Raw genomic sequence first — 22,935 nt, 5'->3', positions numbered from 1 at the left:
TGTGACCATCAGATAAAAAAAAATGTGAATGTATCTTTATCAATTTAGAAATAAACTCGCTAAAATTATTGTCAAAGAAATTAGTCTTAAAATTGTGCAGGACAGAAAATTAAGACCATTGAAAAAAAAAATTCACTTTATTATTTAATGAAACAAGTGCGCAACATTTCTAAATAAAATTGTTCAGTGCATTTTTCACATACAGATTATGGAATAAGAAAAATAGCTTGAATAGAAAAATATTTAGTTTTACTTATCTTAAAATAAGACAGCATTTGAATAGTTTATTATGCAAGATATTTTAAATAGGACGGAACATTTAACATCTGAAATAGTGCAAACTGATCCTGTAAAAATTAAGTAGGAACAAAATGTTAACTACTTAAGTGAATGGCTAAGGTAGATTTTTGACTGCTAGAGATAAGTTAGTTGATGTGTATCACAGATGGTTGCAGCAGATACAGGACAATAGGATAAATATAACTTTCACAGCAGAAGAGCATCACAGTAAGCCAGAAGTAATTTATACAACAATGCTTTTGACAAAATAATAATATACAATCTTTCAAAAATATTTGCAGCTTAATTATTAGACAAATATTAAGGACTTGTTGATTTTCTGTTTTGCAAATAAATGACAATGAATGTTGAAATCATTAAGTGCAATACAGTCATACTGACTTCTATCAGATATGTAAACTTTCATGAAATGAGTAGTTTTGTGGTTAAATTTATGTTGAGATAGAGCTGTGTGCGAAAATGTGCTATGAATACCAAATAGTAAACCCAATTCTACCCAATCCTTTTTTTAAATCCATTTCTGAAATGACATGGTTGAATGGTCGAGTGTTTAGCTGCTTGCTCATATGCCTCAAGTTCAGATCTTGGTTTGGACTCGTGACTGTAGAATGTCCCAGAGTCCACCCAGCTCTGATGTTGTGGGAAAAAAAGGCAGCTGGGCATAATGCTGAATAGAAAATCACTTTATATGCCTATGCCAAGAAAATTTTTAACTCTAATTTATCTGCCCAGTGGATCGCTAGGTCTTAAGAGAAATCTTTCCTTTTTTAATATCCTTTGTAAACATACAAAAGAGCATACATTAGTTTAACACATAACTAAATAAGTCAAATAGATAAAGAGATGGTAAAAATATCTTAACTGGTTCTATAAGTCACATTTTTTTCCATTTTTAAGTACATTTACATATATTTTAACTATATTGTTTTTAATAAATAAATCACATACAAATAATTTACAACAATATTTAAATAATTAATCCAAGTATAAACAATAAATCAATGACAGAAAATATATGCAATTAATACTGTTTTAAAACAGTTGATATGTTTTAACCAACATACAAAAGGTAGAAAACTTAAAGATAATTAATTTATAAATAGTACACTATGTAACAGCTGATGATAATAAAAACTGTGTATATATTGTCTTGACCTGTAAAATATGGTCTCTGGATCGAAACATGGAGGATACGATAAAATTTTATCAACGGATTTTGTTCGTATAAAAATAACAGAGATACCAGAAATAGAGTATGATGAAAAAAATTTAGCTAAAAACATGATAATTTATAAAAATACATACAAAAGGGTTCAAATAAAAATGTGAATTTAAAATAATTTTTAGCATTTTATTATGTAAGGCACAAGATCTGCACAGAAACCTTCACAGTAAATCTGTGAAATGGAGGTCAAAGGTTGCAGGAAACAAAGCTAACCTGACATCAGATAAAGCAGAGACAAGTGTATGGTGAGCAAGAATTGCCAGTGGCAACAAGGAAGTAAAAAGTAAAAAAAAAAAAAGTAAATTACCTACATATGAGGCTAGAAAATTGGTGTAAATGCCAAATGTGGCAAGGAATAAAGATGTGTGGTTTCAAAGCAAAATTGTAAGATATATAAAAGGTAAGGTATTGTTAACAACTAAAGTTGAGAGTGGTCACAATTTTTTAAAGATAAGTATCCCACTTTGATTTTGTTTTAAATTCAAATATTGATATAATTTATTTAATGTTTAAACTATACTTATTTAACCATTTGTAAGTTCTTTGATATCAAATATTTTAAAAAATGTAATGAGATTACAATCTTCTTTGAATAAAATCATTTAAAATAAAAGCTTACTGTTCTTTATAATAAAAATCTTAATATAAACATAGTAAATGTTAAAGTGCAATGAGTTTTACAAAGAATCTGAACAGTAATGAATGTTAAAAAAGCATTGGTCCATTGGCTATCATGCATCATTGATTCTTATCCACTGGTGCTGCTTTATAATAATTTTGTGTCGACCCGTTTTAATGGCGTGCACAGATTTTAGAGAGCTGAGGTGCTCTGGTTGAGGGCACTGGCATTCAAGGCGCGGAATCGAAGGGCTGTGTTCCCAGTGCTGGGGGCAGGGACTGGCTTCACAACCTTCCTGCCATCTTGGTCAAACAGTAAAGTGCGAGTGCGTTTCTGTGGGGTGAAAGTATTAGAGAAGTCAGCAATTTTTTTAGTCAGCTGGATGAGGCTTTTAGTAAAAATAATATGAAACTGCCCTGTCCATAAATTATGTCACACATCTAGAGGATGGTTGGGGTTTAGGCTGTCAGGGTGTTGGTTTGGGAGAGGGGATAATTATAATGTGATTTATTTACTAATTTATTTATTTGATAATTGTATGCTAATTTTTTGAGAAAAAAAAACTATGAAATACATTAGATTATGTTTTTAAATTATCTCACTCTGTGATGTCATTTTAGAAGAGGGGAGGGTGGGGTCATGACTTTTTCATGAAAATTCAGGCAACATGGGATTTAGTGCGTTAATTGGTCAAAAAGTGTGTGATATCATTTATGGATGACACCCATCATATTATTACATCCTATTCTAGACACAGATGAAAGTTTATAAAAATAAATTTAAAACAGAAAGATGTAAAATAATATGAAAACAAAATAAAAAGTATAGTTGACTTTCTTTAAATAAATGTCATCTTTTAAACTGATTCTCTTGCAAAGCATTTATTCCATAGTGAAACTATAAAACAGCAGTTAAGGGTAACTTTAAAAAAATGATTTGAAATTTAAACATAAACTAAATTAGTTAATCATGCATTCAATCACTGAGGATGGGAGGAGCTATTAATAGATGGACTAATTAAAGCAAACTGGGTTAGAGGGTTTTAGGTTTAAAATGCAAGCAAATAAATGAGCAAAGAAGCAGTGGTATGGTAGACTAGAGCCTGATATTAACTTTATTGTAAGTACTCAAAAAAAGATATAAAAGGATTAAACTGAATAATGTTAAAACAATAAAATGGTAAAAGAATTATGTTAATAACTGAACAAAATGCGAGCAGGACAATGCCCTTATCAATACCCAGCAGCAAGTTAACTCTTGGCAATTTTCTTCCTTTATATTAAATTCACTCCCCTGCCAAAAAAACTTGAGAAGAACCCCCCCCCCCCCCTCTTTCAATACATAACAAACTAATCCTAAGCCTATTTAGGGTTAGAGTTATGATTTCAGTTTCCTTGAGGCAAGAGGCACATTCTGCACTTTGCTGTTTACCCTGTTTTTACTCTATCTAATCCCTAGTGCATGTAAGAAGTAAATGGTATTGTACTCAAGTAATGCAGGAGTAATTCACATTTGGGGGTAGAGTTAAAAGAATAATGACCAGGAGATTGTGTCATATACCTAACAAAACAGAGGTATGGGTTACTGTAATTACTAGAAAAAGATATTGATGAGTTAAGATTCACTAAGTGTAAGTAATAAACTGAAAAAAGAATTGCATTATGACTACTTCTAAAATTTAAAATTAAGAAGTATTTTAATTTTTTTATTGTAAATAGTAACTATAAAAAATGAGTCTTCATTATTTTTAATGAGCTTTAAATGTATTAAAATACGAAAGCTAATAATTTTTAAGTTTATATATAAAAGATTAACACAAATATTGCTTTATGTTTAATTGAATGTTTCAATGAGCGGTTGTGACAAGTGTGGCAGTGACAGCACTGTTAGGAAGTCGGGTCAATTATTGCAGGAATTAATAAAGCTGTTAAAATAAGTTAGAACTTGTAGGAAAGATTATCTTGATTAATAGGTGCATAATGAAAATAATAAATAATCTGATTTACTTTTTAACTTATAGTAGTAATATTATTAGAAATGGAAAATAATTTTGAATTCCTCTAGAAATAGTAGTGCTTTTTAAATTGCATTATGTTAATTTGTATATTTTAATATTGTATAAATATTTTTTTTGCTTCTTAAAAATTGTAATGAGGTTTTAAAACTAATATTTAACAAATTTTAAAACTAGCATTTTCTAAAAATTTAAAGGAATATAGATTTGAATGTTTTGCTACCTAGCCCTTAAACCAAGAGATATACGGTGTAATCCTATACAGGAGGTGCATTAGGAAGCATAACCATACGATCCTGTCATACTGGTTTGGTTTGTAGTGTCTTACACTACTGCCATAGCCTTCATGGTGTCAGCTGTTGAGTTAACAAAAATAATGGCTTAGTTTTAGTTTTTTTTATGTTCATCCCCTTTAGCTGATCTGTCATCTTTTTTTTAATGTCATATTTATCTTTAGTTCCAGGATTTTTCTACACACCTGTAACTTGACTACATAATGAGATAGCTGGTTCTAGTAGAGAATAATAAAAGCTTTAAATGTTATCTTAAGAATTTCATAACCAGATTTTAAAGTAAACATGTAAAAATAGATAGAGGAAACTCATAAGCAATGTGACTTATTACAGATGTACTTTACCCCCCCCCCCCCACTGTTTATTTATATTACGAACTAACCATACAACTAATTGGCTAGAGCTATGGTTACGTTAGCGTTTTTTTTAGGGAAGAAGCTTACTTTGCACTTTGCTGGTAACCATGATTTTCCATTTAGAAATTTAAAACAGCACAATAAAACAATATAAAACAGTAACAAAAAACATTCATACAGGGGAAAAACAAGATGGCTTCCACGATACAAAAATAATATTAGTTAAATGCATGAAAAGAAATGTGTGCTGATAATTTCAGTATTGGCGTAGATGCTGGAAAAAAATTTCAAATCACTAGGCAAGAAATTTTTTTGAAAACTTCAATTGTAGTAGTTAATTAAAATCAATATATTATTAATTAGGAATCAATGAGAATCATCCATTAGGAAAGACTGAGAGTAAACCAAAGATAAGATGTTTGCAAGTAAGCCATGCAACAGGAACATGGACACCACAGTACATAACCTACTTATTATATACTTGTTAGGCTTTGCTGAAAATAACAAAACATCTTTAATATCAAACCCTATCTAATAATGAAATATAGAATTTGGAAATTTTAAATGAAATTATTTGTTAGGTAGTTGTGAAGCTAACTCATAATTTAAAAAAAAATTAAAGTAAATGGCAATATTTATGTCTTTTTAAATAAAACAAGTATAAGTATAAAAACCTTTCTAATAATAAGCTTTTAAATGCACTGAAAAAAAATTAAAACAAGCTTTTTCTTTAGTAAAAATAAGTGCTAAAAAGTGTAACAATGCTATTACTAGAGAAAGCATGTTTTTTTTAATTTTCTAATTTTTAGTGCATGTAAAGCTGATTATTAGAATGCTTTTTATACTCATTTTATTTCATACTTTTAATGATTCTAAATTTAAAAATTTTAAATAGTAAGCTGATATTTTTTTTTTAAATTAGCACTTCTTGACTAAAATATTTGTTTTGAAACCTTGTCAGCTCTCAGGCATGAAAACAGTTTGCAAAAGATAAATACAGATAAACACAGTGATAGACAAGGATGAAATAGTGAACTGAATAGAAGATTGTAATAAGTAGTAAGCCTACAAGATGGCTGTGACTGAAAAAAAATGGAAATATTAGAAAAGGTACTATACAATCTATTTTAAAAACAGTAATTGTTTATGCAGCAATTTAAAATTAAGATGTAAAATAATATATAAAAAAATAATGTACATAAAGAAGCTTTTTTCTCATAACAAAGACTTATTTTTAATTATAACATAAGTATAAGCATGTTAAAAGGATTAATTTTTTAAAATTTATAGTAGTAGATATACACCAATTAACACACTTCTAGTTATTAAACAAAATACAATTAGCCTCCACATAAAACATTAATAATTGTGACTATATATAGATATAAGAAGAACTGTGAAATATAGACAAAGTAGAAAAAGATAGTTAACTTACCGGACATATTTCTAATGCGTAATTTTTGTCTGATTTTTTTCTTTCTTTACGGTCCTACAGAAAAAAATTTAATAAATTAACAGTAAATAATATGTCCTGTATTTATGAGGTTTTGTATTTATTATGTTCAGTATTTATTATGTTCAGTATTTTTTTGTTTTACTTTTTTCTCCAGCTTTATGATTTTTTTAAATACAATTAAACAGACTTAATAATACTGTAAAGAAATAAGTGGGATAATATTAGGCTTCCACTGTAAGAAAAAAAGGTATACTTACATGACACCAAACTGCAATACTTGCAGGAAACCATAGCAACAGGGAAAATACAATCACACAGCCTACCATGTTGTTACGGAAAAATGTAGCTAAAAATGAAATTTACAGAAAAAGAAAATTTATTATTACGTAAAGTTTGCAGGATATGCAACGTAATTTATCATGTATGCTTGATTTCTAAACATGGCAAAAACTCATTACTTATATATCAATGTTATTGATCCTACATTAAATTATTTAAGTTATAAACAGCTATTTTAATGATAAACTATTATTATTAATACATTTTCAGAATTGTTTGTTAAATTGTATCCCTGTTTGTAAACTCACCTATAGTGTCAATACTAAGGTTTTCCAGGATTTGAAACAAACGCTGGATGGTTGATTTAGAACTTGATATACATTTACTCTATAGTTTAAAAAAAAAAAAAATTTAATACATAACAAGATATTGGAATGTGCTTTTATTGTAACAATCTAAAAGACCCCATCCCCGTTGCTCCTTAAAAGACAAACGTACGTGAAAATTTTAAATTATTCTCTAACCCAGTCAACCATTAAAAAACAGGATGCTCTCACTTTGAAACAGGCTATATTTAACTGGCTATTTATAATCTGATTAAATGTATCTACAATCTGATTTTCATTTAAAATTGAAGGAGGATACCTATATATTTTGCATTTGATCTACTTTTTTCTAGCAGGCTACCTACATTTTGACAGTATCCCCCAACACAGGGTCGGCCATCTGGTAGCGGGTAGTCAGTGCTGTAGAGTTTACAAGGCATCGTGGCATTTTCCCTGCAACACCTGAAGCAGGACTCTGCCACTACACAAATGGAAACATTTTAGTTTTTAGCATGTTAATTTTAAATATTTAGTTTAAAATAGAATTGCATGATAAAAACCAACTTCTTTTTGGCATTCCTTAAATAATATAAATTTTATAAAAAGAATCATGTTCACAAGATAATGAGTTAACTAGATATAGTTTCTGAAGGATGATGTGCCACTACACAAATGGAAACATTTTAGTTTTTACATGTCCATTTTAAATATTTAGTTTGAAATAACTACTTTTTGGCATTCGTCGAATAAAAAGAATTATGTTTACAAGAGAATGAGTTAACTAGGTATGAAGAATGATTTATAACTTTGAAAAAAATAAAAACGTAAGATTTAGTTTTTACCCACATTCTGAGTTATTATCATAAAAGTAAAGTTTCCCTTTCAAACCTGACGGTCTATGGGGCAAGTGAAGTAGAGTTCACTTGTTTCTGTGACCTCGGCCAATGAAGAGATAGTGTGGTCAGCACTATGCCCAGCCGCCTTTACTTTCCCTAACGTGAATTAGGTACCCATCAGAGTTGGGTGGACTCAGGGACGGTCTACTGACTTGAACCCGGATTCGAACTCGAGACTTACGGGTTAGCAGTCCAGCTCTCTACCGCTAGACTACTCCGTCCCATATTATCATAAAGGTATTCCTTATTTTATAATCAATATTTACTTCATCTTTAACTTGACAAAGTAGACCATCAAGAAAAGCTATATTTTAACATTAGTTGAATTTAGATCTTATCTATAGCTTCAAATCCTATTATGGACAAGGTTTGTGTCAATACATTTACAGTAACTCTAACCTTTCTGACTAAACAGAAGAGTACTTTAACTTACTTTTCTCACAGGCACAGGCTGTGAGATTTCTTGCTGTACAGAAAGGAACACACTGACCATTCTGGCACTGACCCCTGGGTGTGATAGCAAACATGTGATCATGTGACTCTATTTTTAACTCAAATTAATTGCAGTTTAGATTAAAAAAACTTACAGACTTAACATTGGTGCCACTATATTTTTTTATGACATCTCATTTTAAAAGTTAACAAAATACTCTTTGTTGTCAAAAACTATTTACTTGTCAAAAAGACATGTAGGTTCCTTTTTAAAAAAAAAACAGACACTAAAGTATCAAATATAAAAATACTCAACTAGTGAAAAAATTAAATATCAACTTAATTATCAGGGAAATATGTATTTGTCAAAAATAAAACATGCATTTACTTGTCAGGGAAATATGTATTTGTCAAAAATAAAACATGCACTTACTTGTCAGGGAAATGTGTATTTGTCAAAAATCAAACATGCACTTACTTGTCAGGGAAATATGTATTTGTCAAAAATCAAACATGCACTTACTTGTCCAGGCAACTAGAGCCATCTAACTTGTTTAGCTGAGCTGGACAAGTTAGGCTATATCCAGTGGTTAGAGTTAGGGAATTGTTTGTACATAATAGGTGTATTGAATAAGTATCCTCCAACGGACATAGAAACTACAAAACAGAAACTATTTTATATTTCAATATCAACATCATATTCAGAGAAAATGTAATAATATTAAGGTAATATACAGCAGTTTTTATATAGTATGAGAACAGCGGTGTAACTAAACAGAATTGAAATATGCTGCATGGCTGATTTTAAACATTTTCTAAATTAGCTTTCTATTGTTTTAAGGTGTGATACATAACAGGTAAGTATAAAATTGTTATAAATGTGTGGCCAACTCAAATAATAATATTGTTGCCAAAGATATAAATATTAAAAATAAATAATTTCCTTTTGTTGAACACTTCATTCATTTGTTTAAGTGAGGAAGATAAAAAAAACAAAGGCTAGCTAAACAGGAAGTCAATTGTTTTTGTCTGCATTAGTGTCTATAAATAGAAAAAGGATATTCACAAAAGGCTGACTCAAGACAATCAATGTCTGTGTTGGCTCTACATGTGGTGCCAGCAGGAGAAACCTTGCAACTTGTGCAGCACTCATGGTTTGAAGGGCTGAAACATTGATCAGTTGATGTGAGATTTTAAGTGGTTAGTACTGAAATATTTGCCAGTTTATGTGAGATTTTAAGTGGTTAGTACTGAAATATTTACTGAAGCAGTTACTTTGTAAAAAGGAAACAATTGTATATTTTTTGTGATGATGGTAAAATATAATTTAAAAAATGGGCAGATCCTACATAAAAACAAATCATGTTGCGTTTATTTTATAAATAATTCTTTATGGCTTACGTAAAAATGTATACCATGAAAACGTAGCTGATAAAACTGAAAGGAACAGAGAGTTGTTACAAAAAAAAATAAGTAAGAACTTCATAGTGACGATGAGAGAAAATTAAAAAAGACATTTTTTTGTTAAGGTGAAAAATAATAATAGAGCAGACAAACAAACAAACAAACAAACCTGCATACAGCTCCAGCCACAAGCCTACAGTTTTTATCACAGCAGTCGTCCAGGTTAAATTTACTGAGAAACCCAGCGTCACACTCTTCACCCACGTCTATACGGCCATTACCACAGATCTGGTTTTGGTCCTCACTTCTCTCTGGAACATTTTTGTAAAGGTTTTCACTAGTACATAGAAATCATCTAACAAACACAGCATATCAAGATACAAATGTTTGAAAAAATATTTTATTATCTTAAGCTGCTTACGCACTGGAATCTAAAATTTAGGACTATTGATAAAAAACTAAATTTCAAATCTTTTAATAAAAAAATTAAACTAAATTTGCCTGATGAAACAGGTATAAAGCGGAAATTCCATTATCTAATCTTAAAAGTAATTAAACAGATTTACATGATATAATTAACAATATAGAAATAACCTAACTTCCATGATAAAATCTACAGAGAAATTTAACCAAAATTAATTAACTATAATGAAACAAAAGTTACACCAACAGTGTAAGTCCTATAAACCAAAGTGAAATGAAACCAAAGTTACTCACCTTTTAGACATGTCGAGCCTTTAATCTTTAGAACAGCACTGATCAGAGCCTTGCTACATGGAGAAAACATCTGGTAGAAATAAGATACACAGTTTTGGAAGGTTTGATATGTCCAAGATTAAACGATTAACTTTTGGAAGACGTCCAAAAAAGGGGAAAAATTTACAGCATTTTTGGTAAGATAATTATTGGAGGCATACAGTGACCTATTTATTCAGTCATAGTGACCTACATAATTACTTGTGTCATACATCGATTTACATAATTACTGGTGTCATACACTGACATACATAATTATATTGGCATCATATGTTGACCTACATAATTATTGTCATCATACATTGTCCTACACAATTATTGGTGTCATACATTGACCTACATAATTATTGGAGTCATACAGTGACCTACATAGTTACTGATGTCATATGTTGACCTACATAATTATTGGAGTCATACAGTGACCTACATAGATACTGATGTCATACGTTGACCTAAATAATTATTTGAGTCATAAATTGACCTACATAATTATTGGAGTCATATCCACTGACAGAGTAAGGGTACATCAGGTACTTTCCCTTGTTGAAGACTGTGGAGGGTGAGCAGTCTCCTGTTTCAGGGTCATGCTCCGCACCCCAATTGTGACCTAAGAACAATTTGAACAGTTTGTTAAAATAAAGTGTATAGGGGTTCTGTAGTATGAATAGTTTGTTCAAATCAAGTGTGTAGACGTTATGTACTAATTGACAGGGGGTAATGTCAGGGGAAATATCCGGGGAGGGGGGGGGGGGGTAAGGGGGTATTGACAGTGCGGGGGGGTATTGTCCAGCTCACTGTGTAGTATATATATATATATATATATATATATATATATATATATATATATATATATATATATATATATATATATATATATATTATATATAAAAGAGCGATGTCTGTATGTGTTTGTTTATCTTTTATACATTACAAAACAACTCATCCTAACAAAAGGTATACTTCAGGAAGTTATTGGGTACATTTTACATAATTCTCGGGTTTTTAATTGGGATGCAAGAAGAAACGTTATGAAAATGCTGCTCAAAACTTTAGATAAACTAGAGATTTGATTAAACAGCAAAACCAATATGCTAATGATTTCAGTACCAATAATAAATTAGTAGAAGAAAAAATATGTTTTAATAATAAAAATGATAGAAAGAATTGCCATTTCTAAAAGTTATCTGAATATGCAGGATCTTCTAAAATGCATTTAAAATGGAAAAATTAGTTCATTTTGGTTGAGCATTGTAAACTAATAATAATAGTAATCTCAGCGATGGTTATTGATAACAGTTACTAAACATTTCCTTACCCTGTGATATAGTATGTCTAAAAAAGTAGTTAGAACAAATGGGTGCTAACTTACCTAGTTCTTACAGTTCCAAAGTGAAGGAGAATGCAGCCAGATTTGGTGAACACAAAATAAAAATGTAAACTATTAAAGAGTTGTATTATACTATGAAAATGATATGGATTTATATAGCACAATCGTAGATCCTTTATCTGATATCAAGTTTAAACTCCACAAAATGTATCTTAAATATTAGATTTTTATTACTAAAAATCTAAGTAGGCTACATATTTCTAGATCTTCTTTACCATAAACTATCTACACTTTCTAGATTACATATCCATGAATTGAATTAATATTCTCAGATTTTTTTAAACCAGAAGTTGTATCCAGATTGTTGGATTTTTATATCAGTGTTTCTTTTTATATTGCCAGATTGTATTTTGCATTACGCTATGAATATATTGTTAGATATTACAGCCAAGAACTTTGTTCTTAGTTGTAATGTTGACCAGGATTTTCTCCAACAATAAAATATTATGTGTCAACTTGGTGTGCACATTTTAGGCTGCTGACTCCACTTTCAGCCTGATTTTCTTTCTTGATTTTCTTTGTCCAACCAAGAACAATCTACTAGGAAGCGGTTGTTTATTTTGGAGTTTTCTCTACTAGATGGTTTGCTGTACCCAGCAAATAGAATGCATCTGCCTGGGGGTTGGAACATTTTGGTTAGGCAAACATAAGCTTTACTGACTCAACCATGCCAACCGTAAACAATGAATAAATTAGATATTGTAGCCAGCTGTATTTGTACAAATTGTTTTTTTTCCATGAGATATGTCTATATTGTCATATTTTTTGTAACAGTAAGTTGTGTTACTATGGATGGGGCGGTGTGGCCTAGCAGTGGAGTACTAGACTGCTAACCCAATAGTTTCGAATTCGAATCCGGCTTCAAGTCAGTAGACCGTCCCTGAGTCCACCCAGCTTTGATGGGTACCTAACTCAAGTTAGGGAAAGTAAAGGCAGCTAGGTATAGTGCTGACCACATTATCCCTTTATATGTCGAGGTCAAGAAACATATGAACTCTACTTCATTTGCCCAATGGATTGTTAGGTCTAAAAAGGAATCTTTTTTTTTAAGTTGTGTTACTACGGCCAACTGTTTCCTTACCGTGGGCTGTAACCAGGTCTGCCTGCTGTAGAAGCACAGTGTCATGGTTCTGGTTTAGGTTGGAGCTCCAGCCAGTGTTTAGACTAGACATGACGTTTTTCAGTCGTGCAGCTGAAGAATACAAACACATTAGATTGTAAAAATGATAAATAATGTATCATTCTTCTTCGTTCTTAATTTTAGTGTTGGAAGGGATCCCCTCCAACACAATTAAGTATACATGTCTACTGGTTATGCGACATTGAGACCATAGACTCCGATTTCAGCCTGCTTTTCTTTTTAGATTTGCTTCCATAGCCTTTGTCCAACCAAGAACAAACTACAAGGCAGCAGTTGTTTGATTTTGGAGTTGTCTCTCCTAGAAGAGTGGTTATCCCCAGCTAACGAACCTCATCTGCCCCAGGTTTTCGATCTCGAGACTTTTCGGTTTAGAAACCATGAGCTTTACCAACTCGACCACGCTAACCCCGTATCATTAAACAAGACATTAATACTAAAATTACATGACTTTTATTAAAATCAAGTATATGTTTTTCTAAATATTTCTTTAGTTTTAAGCCTCATAGTTTTATTGAAATCTAAAGCAACTCAGATTTTTTGTAGTGAGTGATGAACTAATTACCTGGAGAACAAATGCCCCCAACGCCACCTTCTCGAGGTGGAGCTATGTATGCCAGTCCCAGAATATTTCCATCAAAAGCCTGATGTGTAAACAAATGTGCAGCACAGAAGTTCTTGTATTCCAGATTTTCACTGAAGGACTAAGGGGAAATAATTGGATAAAACTGATAGAAGAAACAATTTATGTCCTGATATTATATTACAAATTATACATTTAAAATTGAAGTTTATTTAAAGTGTATTTTCAACATACAAATGTTACAGAGCATAAGGTTTAAATAGATATGATTTGCTATGTTTAAGACTTTGCTATGTTTGTCACTAACAGTCAATGTAAAACATAAGGCACCATGCACACTATTATAAGCATAACAAAAATTTCTTCTTATCATAGAAATATTTATTAAGGATTCTAGAGTGAGTTTCCTTTAAGCTAAGAGAAAAAATCTAGCACTCTACCAGTAAGCTAGATATTCCTAAGGAAATTTTATCAACAATTTACTCAAATAAAAACTAAAGCCAATTACCTCTAGTAGGTCCAATGGTTCCCACTTTGTCGTTAGCTTGTTAAAACCAGTTGTGGCACTTTTATATATAACCATCTGGTGAAGAGATAAAATAAAATCCATGTCAACTCTCTAATAGTTATAAAACACAACTTGTATGTGTATAAATAAGGGATATTGAGTATTGGTAAATTTGTGAAGTAGAACATTTTTTGTGTAGGTGACATGGAAGGAGAATGGATTTGTCTTTCCAAATTTGTTGAAATTTGATTTATTTCTTTTTCACCCTGCTACTATGTGCTCTGTTGTGTTGACTTATTTCCAGATAAAAATGCGCTGCAGAAAACTTTGCATAAAAAATTGCGTATTTAAAATTCAATGATGCTAGCAAAGAATGAGCAGATGTAATATGATGCATAATAAAACATCTTTCCATAACATATGACTAAATGAAAGTTCAATAAATTTGCATCTGTGAATTTTTTCTAATTGTACAGTTTTTGTTTGCGCATTTCATGCATCAGAATCGTGTTGTCTAACTTAGTCAACCCTAGTTGGGGTAGCAAAGTAATTAATGGCCCTCGTTATTAGCATCTCACTTCCTGTCATGGTCGAAACCAAATAACCACTGTGAGAAATCTTAACACAAATATGGAAGTTGAAGTTCAGTCCCCGTGAGTTTTCTACATAAACACTACAAACCTAAAGTGACATCTGCTGTAGCCTAACATTATTGTTATAATCAGTATGACTAAATGAGAGATTACCTGAGCAATTTCAAATCCTAATCCCTGAATAGCTGAGTTAACCGTAAACTCAGTGTTTCTATAAATGGCATCAACCCTGTCTATAGTCCCAGCCTGAAACAATTAAAAGATAAAAAAACACATTATGTATAGTAAAATAGTAATGTTCCCTTTTCGAATCTTATGGTCCAAGGTGCAAGTGAAGTAGAGTTCACCTGTTTCTGTGACCTCTGCATATGTGGTCAGCAGAATGTCCAGCTGTCTTTACTTTCCCTAACATGCGTTAGATATTCATCAGAGCTGGATGGACTCAGGGACGTTCTTTTGACTTAAAGCTGGATTCAGACTCAAGACTTTTGGGTTAGCAGTCTTCTAACGCTAGGCCACACAGTCCCTACACTATGTATAGTAACTATAAAAAAACAGGATGTTGTAGATAGTGTAATTATTCACCCAAAAAGTCTCAAGCTCAGTTTACAGGATGTCACTGAGTCCATCCAGTTCTGATGGACATCTGATATATAACATAGATAAAGTAAAGAAGGCTGGACCTAGTACTGACCACACTATCTCTTCCATGCTGAGGTGAGAAAAAACAAGTAAACTCTACCTCACTCACTCGCTGGTTCATCTGGTCTCTTAGAGTACTACAAAAAGTAAAAACTAGTGGAATAAAATTAAACTATTAACACTGAAACTAAAATTATCTCCTTGCTACATTTAGATACAAACTATATAGATATCTGTGTACATGATCTCGCTGCGACTTTTAGATACTTACTATGGACCTGATGCCATTGTGACATTTAGATACTTACCATATAAGTGGATGTGTACCTTGTGTCACTGTGACATTTAGCTACATACTATGTACCCTATCTCACTGTGACATTTAGCTACATACTATGTACCCTATCTCACTGTGACATTTAGCTACATACTATGTACCCTATCTCACTGTGACATTTAGCTACATACTATGTACCCTATCTCACTGTGACATTTAGCTACATACTATGTACCCTATCTCACTGTGACATTTAGCTACATACTATGTACCCTATCTCACTGTGACATTTAGCTACATACTATGTACCCTATCTCACTGTGACATTTAGCTACATACTATGTACCCTATCTCACTGTGACATTTAGCTACATACTATGTACCCTATCTCACTGTGACATTTAGCTGCATACTATGTACCCGATCTCACTGTGACATTTAGTTACATACTATGTACCCGATCTCACTGTGACATTTAGCTACATACTATGTACCCTATCTCACTGTGACATTTAGCTACATACTATGTACCCTATCTCACTGTGACATTTAGCTACATACTATGTACCCTATCTCACTGTGACATTTAGCTACATACTATGTACCCTATCTCACTGTGACATTTAGCTACATACTATGTACCCTATCTCACTGTGACATTTAGCTACATACTATGTACCCTATCTCACTGTGACATTTAGCTACATACTATGTACCCTATCTCACTGTGACATTTAGCTACATACTATGTACCCTATCTCACTGTGACATTTAGCTGCATACTATGTACCCGATCTCACTGTGACATTTAGTTACATACTATGTACCCGATCTCACTGTGACATTTAGCTACATACTATGTACCCTATCTCACTGTGACATTTAGCTACATACTATGTACCCTATCTCACTGTGACATTTAGCTACATACTATGTACCCTATCTCACTGTGACATTTAGCTACATACTATGTAATCTATCTCACTGTGACATTTAGCTACTTACCATATAGGTGGCTGTGTACCTGATGTCACCGCGACCTGTCTTTTGAAAAAAATTGTAGTCTGCCACTGTGATAATCTTACAGGTGTTCCAGGTTGGCGTTGACCTTCTGAACCTTGACCCCTGATAGGCTAAGATCAAACATATAGTCATGGTAGCAACTCATCATGCATTTTTTTTGTTTTTTAAATTGATACACTAAAACTAATTAGATTCTATGGCAAAAAATAAAAACACAATAAATAAACAATAAACAACCATATTTCATATCATATCATCTAACTGATAAATTAATACACTTATATTTTATGCTCATACTGCTCATCTAACTTTTAAAAAGATTTAATTTGTAGATAATTACCTGATGCAATCACATCGTCATTCTTGCTACTGCTAAAAGATACATTTTGGTGAAAGTTCCCACAAAAACCAGGACTGAAAATATAAAGTTGAGAAAATGTAAACGAAACTGTTCCTGCCTACTAATACTTGGGACAGCATTGTTGATTCTTAGGGCACACGTCTGCTAAAAATTAAAATCGAATCCTGGGTTCATGTCAACAGAACATCCCTGAGTCCACTCACAGTGGCGGAACTAGAAAAAAAGGGCCACCCCGCAAAAAATTTTTTTAGGCCCCCCATATATATATATATATATATATATATATATATATATATATATATATATATACAAACACAAAATACGAACATAGGATACTCATTGCAGGCCCGTTCGGGTTTTAATTTTTTTTAAATTTAAATTATAACAATTTACAACAGCATGTCATGTGTGTAAGTGTATTAATGTGTTCTAAGAAAATCAGTTTTATTTTATCTCACCTATTAGACCTATTTACCTCTAGTCGGTCAAAAGAATATAAACCATGAAAGCTTTGTATAAGTAATGGTGTCTCGTGTTATGTTTATTTTTATGTTTTTTTGTATTTATATTATTAATTTAAAATACATTTCCTTTTCATACAGCGTCAGTCTTTAAGTACTTTATAAAACAATAATAATTCAGAGAAATAATTGCTTTTTAATTTGTATAAATCTATTTAAAAAAGCTTATGAGCACCCCTATTGGACTATTTAAAAAAGGGAAATAAGTCATGGAAGTGGTTTGAACGTTTGCTTATCTTGATGATAAGTTTGATTGTAGGAGAAAGCGGACGGCTTTCACAGTGGTTTAAAAACAAAAGGAAAGAGAATATACAAGAGCGTGGGGTGGTGTCTATAGAATAAAGATAATCCAACCGCAGCTACGGTAATCTTTTTTACAAGTCAAAAATGCAAGAAAAATTTTTTTTTTAACTATAAAAAAAATTGAGTATGGTCGGCTGTGGGCCCCTAAATGGCGTGGGCCCCCCCGCATTGCGGGGTCTGGCGGCACTGTAGTTCCGCCCCTGCATCCACTCAACTCTAATGGGTTACTGATTTACATAAGGAAAGTAAAGGTAGATGCGCATACTGCTGACCACAGTTTCCCTTCATATAGGTCATCGAAATAGGTGAACTCTACTTATTCTCTTTTTTTGGTCGCTAGGTCCCAAAGGGAACTTTATTTGTACTTTATATTCATACTTGCTTTACAAAGTTAAAATCCTGGCAAAGACATATTTTATTGCTAGAAAAAATATTTAACATTTTTCCCCACAACAAACAAATATCAACATTTGTCAATTAAAAAAATGTTCAACTGCCCACTAAAATGTGTCCTACCCATGTCCAGATTTGTTGTTTGTCTCTGGCCACTTGATGTCTGAAGCTCTGTAGACAAGCATCTGGCCAGTGGAAGTTTCATCTTGTATGTGGTAGCTGGCGTCCTGGACCAATCAGAATACAGTGTTTGATACATACATGTCACTTAATTACAATGTTCTAGAGTACTAAGGACAGTGTGTAAAATATGGTAACCTGATCAAGAATACGGAGTCGTTAAGAGAGAAAAAAAGAGAATTTTGTGTCAACTACATTAGAGATTTGGGTAGAGTTCGTTTACTACAGTGTCTTGAGTGATACCAAAAAGGCTATTCATAGTTAATATGTCTTGAATCATATAAAAAAGACATTTCTAATGCTAAAATGTATAAAATAAATGCTATTATTTTTTATTGCAAACAGTTAAATGATTCTATCAGGTAACTAACAAAAAGAATGAATGGTTTTGCTCATGGTGCAGACGCAAGTTATATATTTATATAAATTATAATATGCCTTTCAAATTTTCTTTACCTCAACGCCATACAGCTGACCTTCATACTTGACTGACCCTGAGAAGATTCCATCTTTAAAAGTTCCTCTTATTTCTGAGCTGTCATCACCTGGAATTGATTGCATTAATTTTGATTCTTAACCAATCAAATTAATTACTGATAAAATTATTCTAAACAACAACAGACCTACACCTAAATTATTGTCCGAATTTTAAACTAATAAAATTTTAATAATATTTTTTATTTACAATAAACACTAGAAAATTATTACAGTAAACATCTATCTATGATTTAAAATAATGTAAACATGGTAATCTGGAATTTTATGTTATAGAGTAGCCAGTGAACAACTTTAAACAGCTTACCTGCACACTTTCCATTATAAATTTGATCCCTTCTAAAACTGTGTTCTTCAGGTTCCCCATTGGCCCCGTACACAACAAGTTTAAAGGTTGGTGAGAACAGGTTCAGACGTGGAGTCAAAACACAGGTAAATGTTCTAAAGATGTAGCAGATGCAGGTTAGGTATTTATCATCAAAAGACAGAAGTCAAAAATAATATCTTATTAGACATACAGCAAAGAGTAGACAAACCATGAATTTCTGTGTGAACAGCATTGTTCATTAAAAATAGCTGAGCTTTACATGTATACAAAATGGTATTATTAATAAGAAATCTCAAAATAACCAGTAAAATAACTTAATATTTTTACCAAATATTTACAAAGTTACCTGTTAAAGGCATGAAAAGAAAACTCTTTGGTCAAAAACTCAATCCCCGTATCTACACTTCTTTTGTTCCTAACATGTGAGTGTTGTATATTGACAACTTCATGATATTTCAACTTGTCCTGTATGGCGCCTGCAATTAATATAAGGTGGAAAACATTTCAGACAAAAATATGTAAAGTTTTCTTTATTCTATTTCATCTAGGGCTACATAGCTCAAAATTCAGTGATGTTTTGGCATAAACTACTGCGATGGATATTTTTTTTTATTGTGGATATGTATTTGTGCTATAAGCTAGTAAATAGAAGGTCTAATTAATAATTATTTTAAATTTAGGATATTATGCTATGAGAAGAAAAGAGGTAGATTTAGAGTCTAAGATTTTCTTAAAGTAGGCCTCAGGCCTATATTATTTTACATTTTAAAATTGAACTAGGCTAGATTCTAGGTCTAGGTCTCTTACTCTAGGGTATTTTTAAAAATTAATCAATTCACAGATTATTGTTTTGAGTTTATTTTATGCTAGGCTAACTGCCTAGCTTTGCTTATGTTTAAGAAAAACATTTGTCTAAAATAATATACTATACATAATCTGTGTAATAATATAAACCAATACTAAGCTTAACACTATTTCTAATTTAATACCAAAATCTTAAATGTAGATGATTTTTTTAATCATAAATAACCAAGAGATTTCCAATAGATCTATATCCCACAATCTCTAATGACCATCCAGATTTTTTCTGCAGATAATATCTATTTCTTTACCCCCGTTAGTTCTTCTATGACCTCAGGATTTATGTACATGCAGATTTTGAAATTCAGTTTTTTTTAAAAATAAAAACATGGGTATGTTTATCATAAGGAAATATGGGCTCTGTTCAATTATAAAGGTCTTCTGGATTTTTCCAGAAGATAAGACCATTTTTGTGTGACCCCTGGGGTCGATGTACTATCTCAAGAGTTTTCAAAGGGATCATATGTTTGAAATCATTTTTGATATATAGCTCTTAAAAGGAAATTTTTAGGAGATTTTCACTGGTATTTAGTTCTTGAGAATGTACGAAAACCACTCATGTGTGACCTAAACCTTCAATCAGGTGCCTTCACGTGGTGTGACACGTGTTGACCTGGGCCGTTGTTTACATCAAAATATCACACAAAACAACCCTTTTGAAAAAATTCTTCGAAAAACTGACTGTCCAATTTTTCGGCCCATTTTAAAAAACTTAGAAAAATCTAAACTAAAGGGAGAAATAAATGTTTTTTTCTGCCCTTTTTAGCTCAGAAAATGGGGTCATCCATTTATGACGTCCCCAATTTTTTTTTTATTTTGGACCCCCCCCCCCCTCCCCCGTCCACAAAAATCCCCTTTTTTTCCTTATACAAGTCCATATGCGTCCACAAAAGTCAGTTTTTTTCGGACCCCACCCCCCCCCCCCGCGTGTGGACGTCATAAATGGATGACCCCTAAATGCGTCGAATATCATGAAATCCTCTAGGATGGCTCGAAATGTCAATTATTAATATTAATATAATTAATGTCACATTGTTTCATTGTATAGGTCTACCAAATAATTATATTATAAAATTGTTTTATAATATAGGGCCTAAGACTTGTTGTTTTATTATTAAAAATTAGGTTAGAACTTAAAATCAAGATTTGTAATCTAATGTACTCTCTAAACTCTAACAAACTCTAAATTTGTAGATTTAATTAGATAGTAGATCTAGATCTAATCAGAATCTAGATTCTAGATATAGAATTCAAGATTTAGAAATTAATTAGATCTAACAACTAAGTTTCAGAACTTTTGTTTTTTTTTAATGTTATTTTTTACTAACTAAGTAATAATCATACCATAGCAACTGAGCCACAAAAGACTAAATATGAGTATTTGACAGGAAGAAAATCCTATAGCAGCCGACATCTTTTAACGAGCCACTTAGCGAGGGTTTCCTCCTTGTTCAAATACACAATCATTAGAACCGAAAAGTGTATTATAGAGTTTCCTTTCCGGTCCTTGGTGTATTGGCGTTGCTTGCTGTCAACAAAGGGGAGGCAATCTAGGCATATTTTTTTTCCACATTTACGCATAGCTTTCCAGTCGTAGCAGTTTAAAAAAATTGCTATAATACGTGAACATAATTAGTAAATTAGTAGAACTAGTAGGTAATAATATAAGGCCTAACATTGATATATGCACATGCGGTTTGATGCTATTGATACTAACAACTTGTTCAAATAATAATGGGAATCATGACTCCTTCAGTGTTTCTTTCAGACATCCTTCAAGGCTGCACCCCCGCCATACGGAGCACCCTCACCCCATCCCCAACAAAATATAGATTAATAGAAAAATATTAAATTTTGGCCATTATAAAAAAAATGGCCCCTATATAGTATATAGACTTACTTTGACCACAATGTTTCAAGTACCGAACCTCATCCCCCCCCCCCCAACTCACACACCCTCCCGTCTCTGAGGTTTCAAGTACCCCCAGTCCGAGAAAAAAAAAAACATCTGAAAGAACCCAGCATTCTTTATCCGCGTTTACTTTGTTCCGACGTGAGTCAGGCTACCTAGCTATCACATTACATCATTAAGGTTGAGTGGGCTCAAGTTAGGGTATCGCACGCTAAATTTAACTTTTGGGTTAGTGATTCTACTCAAGACCGGATTATCTCTCAAGACCATAGGTCTATAGCCCATATGTGAAAACAAAGTGAGCAACAAAGTCATTACGGTCTCCCCTTCTGTTATTACACAATGCTCATGTTCTTGTTATCTGTAAAATGACGGCATGTCCATAAATAACGTCAAGTTTTTTCGATGACTTTATATTACCTGCAGATTATTAGAAACCCTTATTTGTCGTTGTCATATAGCTAAGTGACGGAACTACGCGGCGCTCCGAAACCCTCAATAAGGGGGTAGGCCGTCAAATATAGAAAAAAAAGTAGTGTGAAAGATCGGCAAAGATCAAATGCTTACCATGACTTTTGTATATTCAAATATTTATAATGTGTTCTTATATTTGCAAATCTAAAGAACGGCAGACAGGGCTGCAGCTCCAATTGTTGACACAACTCTAAATGTAACCTTGACTGATGCTGATTATGATTTTAAAGAATGAAACTTTAAAAAAGAATATATCTGAAAGTATTGAATTTGGTATTCCATAATGACGACATGGTTTTTTTATCCACCCTCTTCCCCATCGCTGCACCCCCCCTCCCTCTCTATACATTACACTTAACCCTTTCCAAACGCTACACTGGATTTTTTACAACCTAAATATTGATTTATTTCCCCTCAATAAGGGGAATAACCAAGGACAGCTGTTTTAATTGTAAACAGTTATTTATTTGTAGACCTTGATCTAAATAGATTCAATAGAGAACACCTGTTCCTTTTACTTGGGTTTATGTAGGCAACATGGCCTCAAAGTAGCAAATGTTTGTGATCAAAATATGATTTCAGTGAAGCTCAAAAACAAGA

At 32.2% G+C, this 22,935-nt stretch overlaps 1 protein-coding gene across 1 annotated transcript; it reads right to left on the bottom strand.

Annotated features, from left to right (window-relative positions):
- Nucleotides 1-121: 121 nt before the first annotated feature.
- Nucleotides 122-21,470, bottom strand: LOC131943553 (ADAM 17-like protease). The gene is made up of 22 exons (XM_059303733.1): nt 21,294-21,470; nt 19,435-19,564; nt 19,068-19,201; nt 18,722-18,810; nt 18,209-18,312; nt 16,848-16,921; nt 16,490-16,617; nt 14,719-14,811; nt 13,973-14,047; nt 13,447-13,585; nt 12,825-12,935; nt 10,842-10,963; nt 10,318-10,387; nt 9,770-9,911; nt 9,259-9,360; nt 8,720-8,782; nt 8,198-8,271; nt 7,234-7,349; nt 6,851-6,929; nt 6,521-6,609; nt 6,243-6,296; nt 122-2,477 (listed from the first exon to the last, which is right to left on the bottom strand). The coding sequence occupies exons 1-22, from the start codon at nt 21,361-21,363 to the stop codon at nt 2,337-2,339; spliced, it is 2,199 nt and encodes a 732-aa protein (XP_059159716.1). The 5' UTR covers nt 21,364-21,470; the 3' UTR covers nt 122-2,336.
- Between the last annotated feature and the right edge of the window lie 1,465 nt (nt 21,471-22,935).

The sequence above is a fragment of the Physella acuta genome, unplaced genomic scaffold (genome assembly GCF_028476545.2).
Source record: "Physella acuta isolate Inbredline_101_S28 unplaced genomic scaffold, ASM2847654v3 ptg000462l, whole genome shotgun sequence".
Taxonomy (NCBI): Eukaryota; Metazoa; Mollusca; class Gastropoda; family Physidae; genus Physella; species Physella acuta.
This window is presented reverse-complemented; position numbering and strand designations above follow the sequence as displayed.

What these genes read in the sequence shown, in the direction of transcription:
- LOC131943553 (XM_059303733.1), bottom strand. Translation starts at nt 21,363, where the DNA reads ATGTCGGCTGCTATAGGATTTTCTTCCTGTCAAATACTCATATTTAGT. An exon ending in CTTGAGTCAGCCTTTTGTGA is followed by an intron (nt 8,783 to 9,258) that starts ATATCCTTTTTC and finishes AACTCTAACCAC; the next exon opens with TGGATATAGCCTAACTTGTC. An exon ending in GGCTCTAGTTGCCTGGACAA is followed by an intron (nt 8,272 to 8,719) that starts GTAAGTGCATGT and finishes TATCACACCCAG; the next exon opens with GGGTCAGTGCCAGAATGGTC.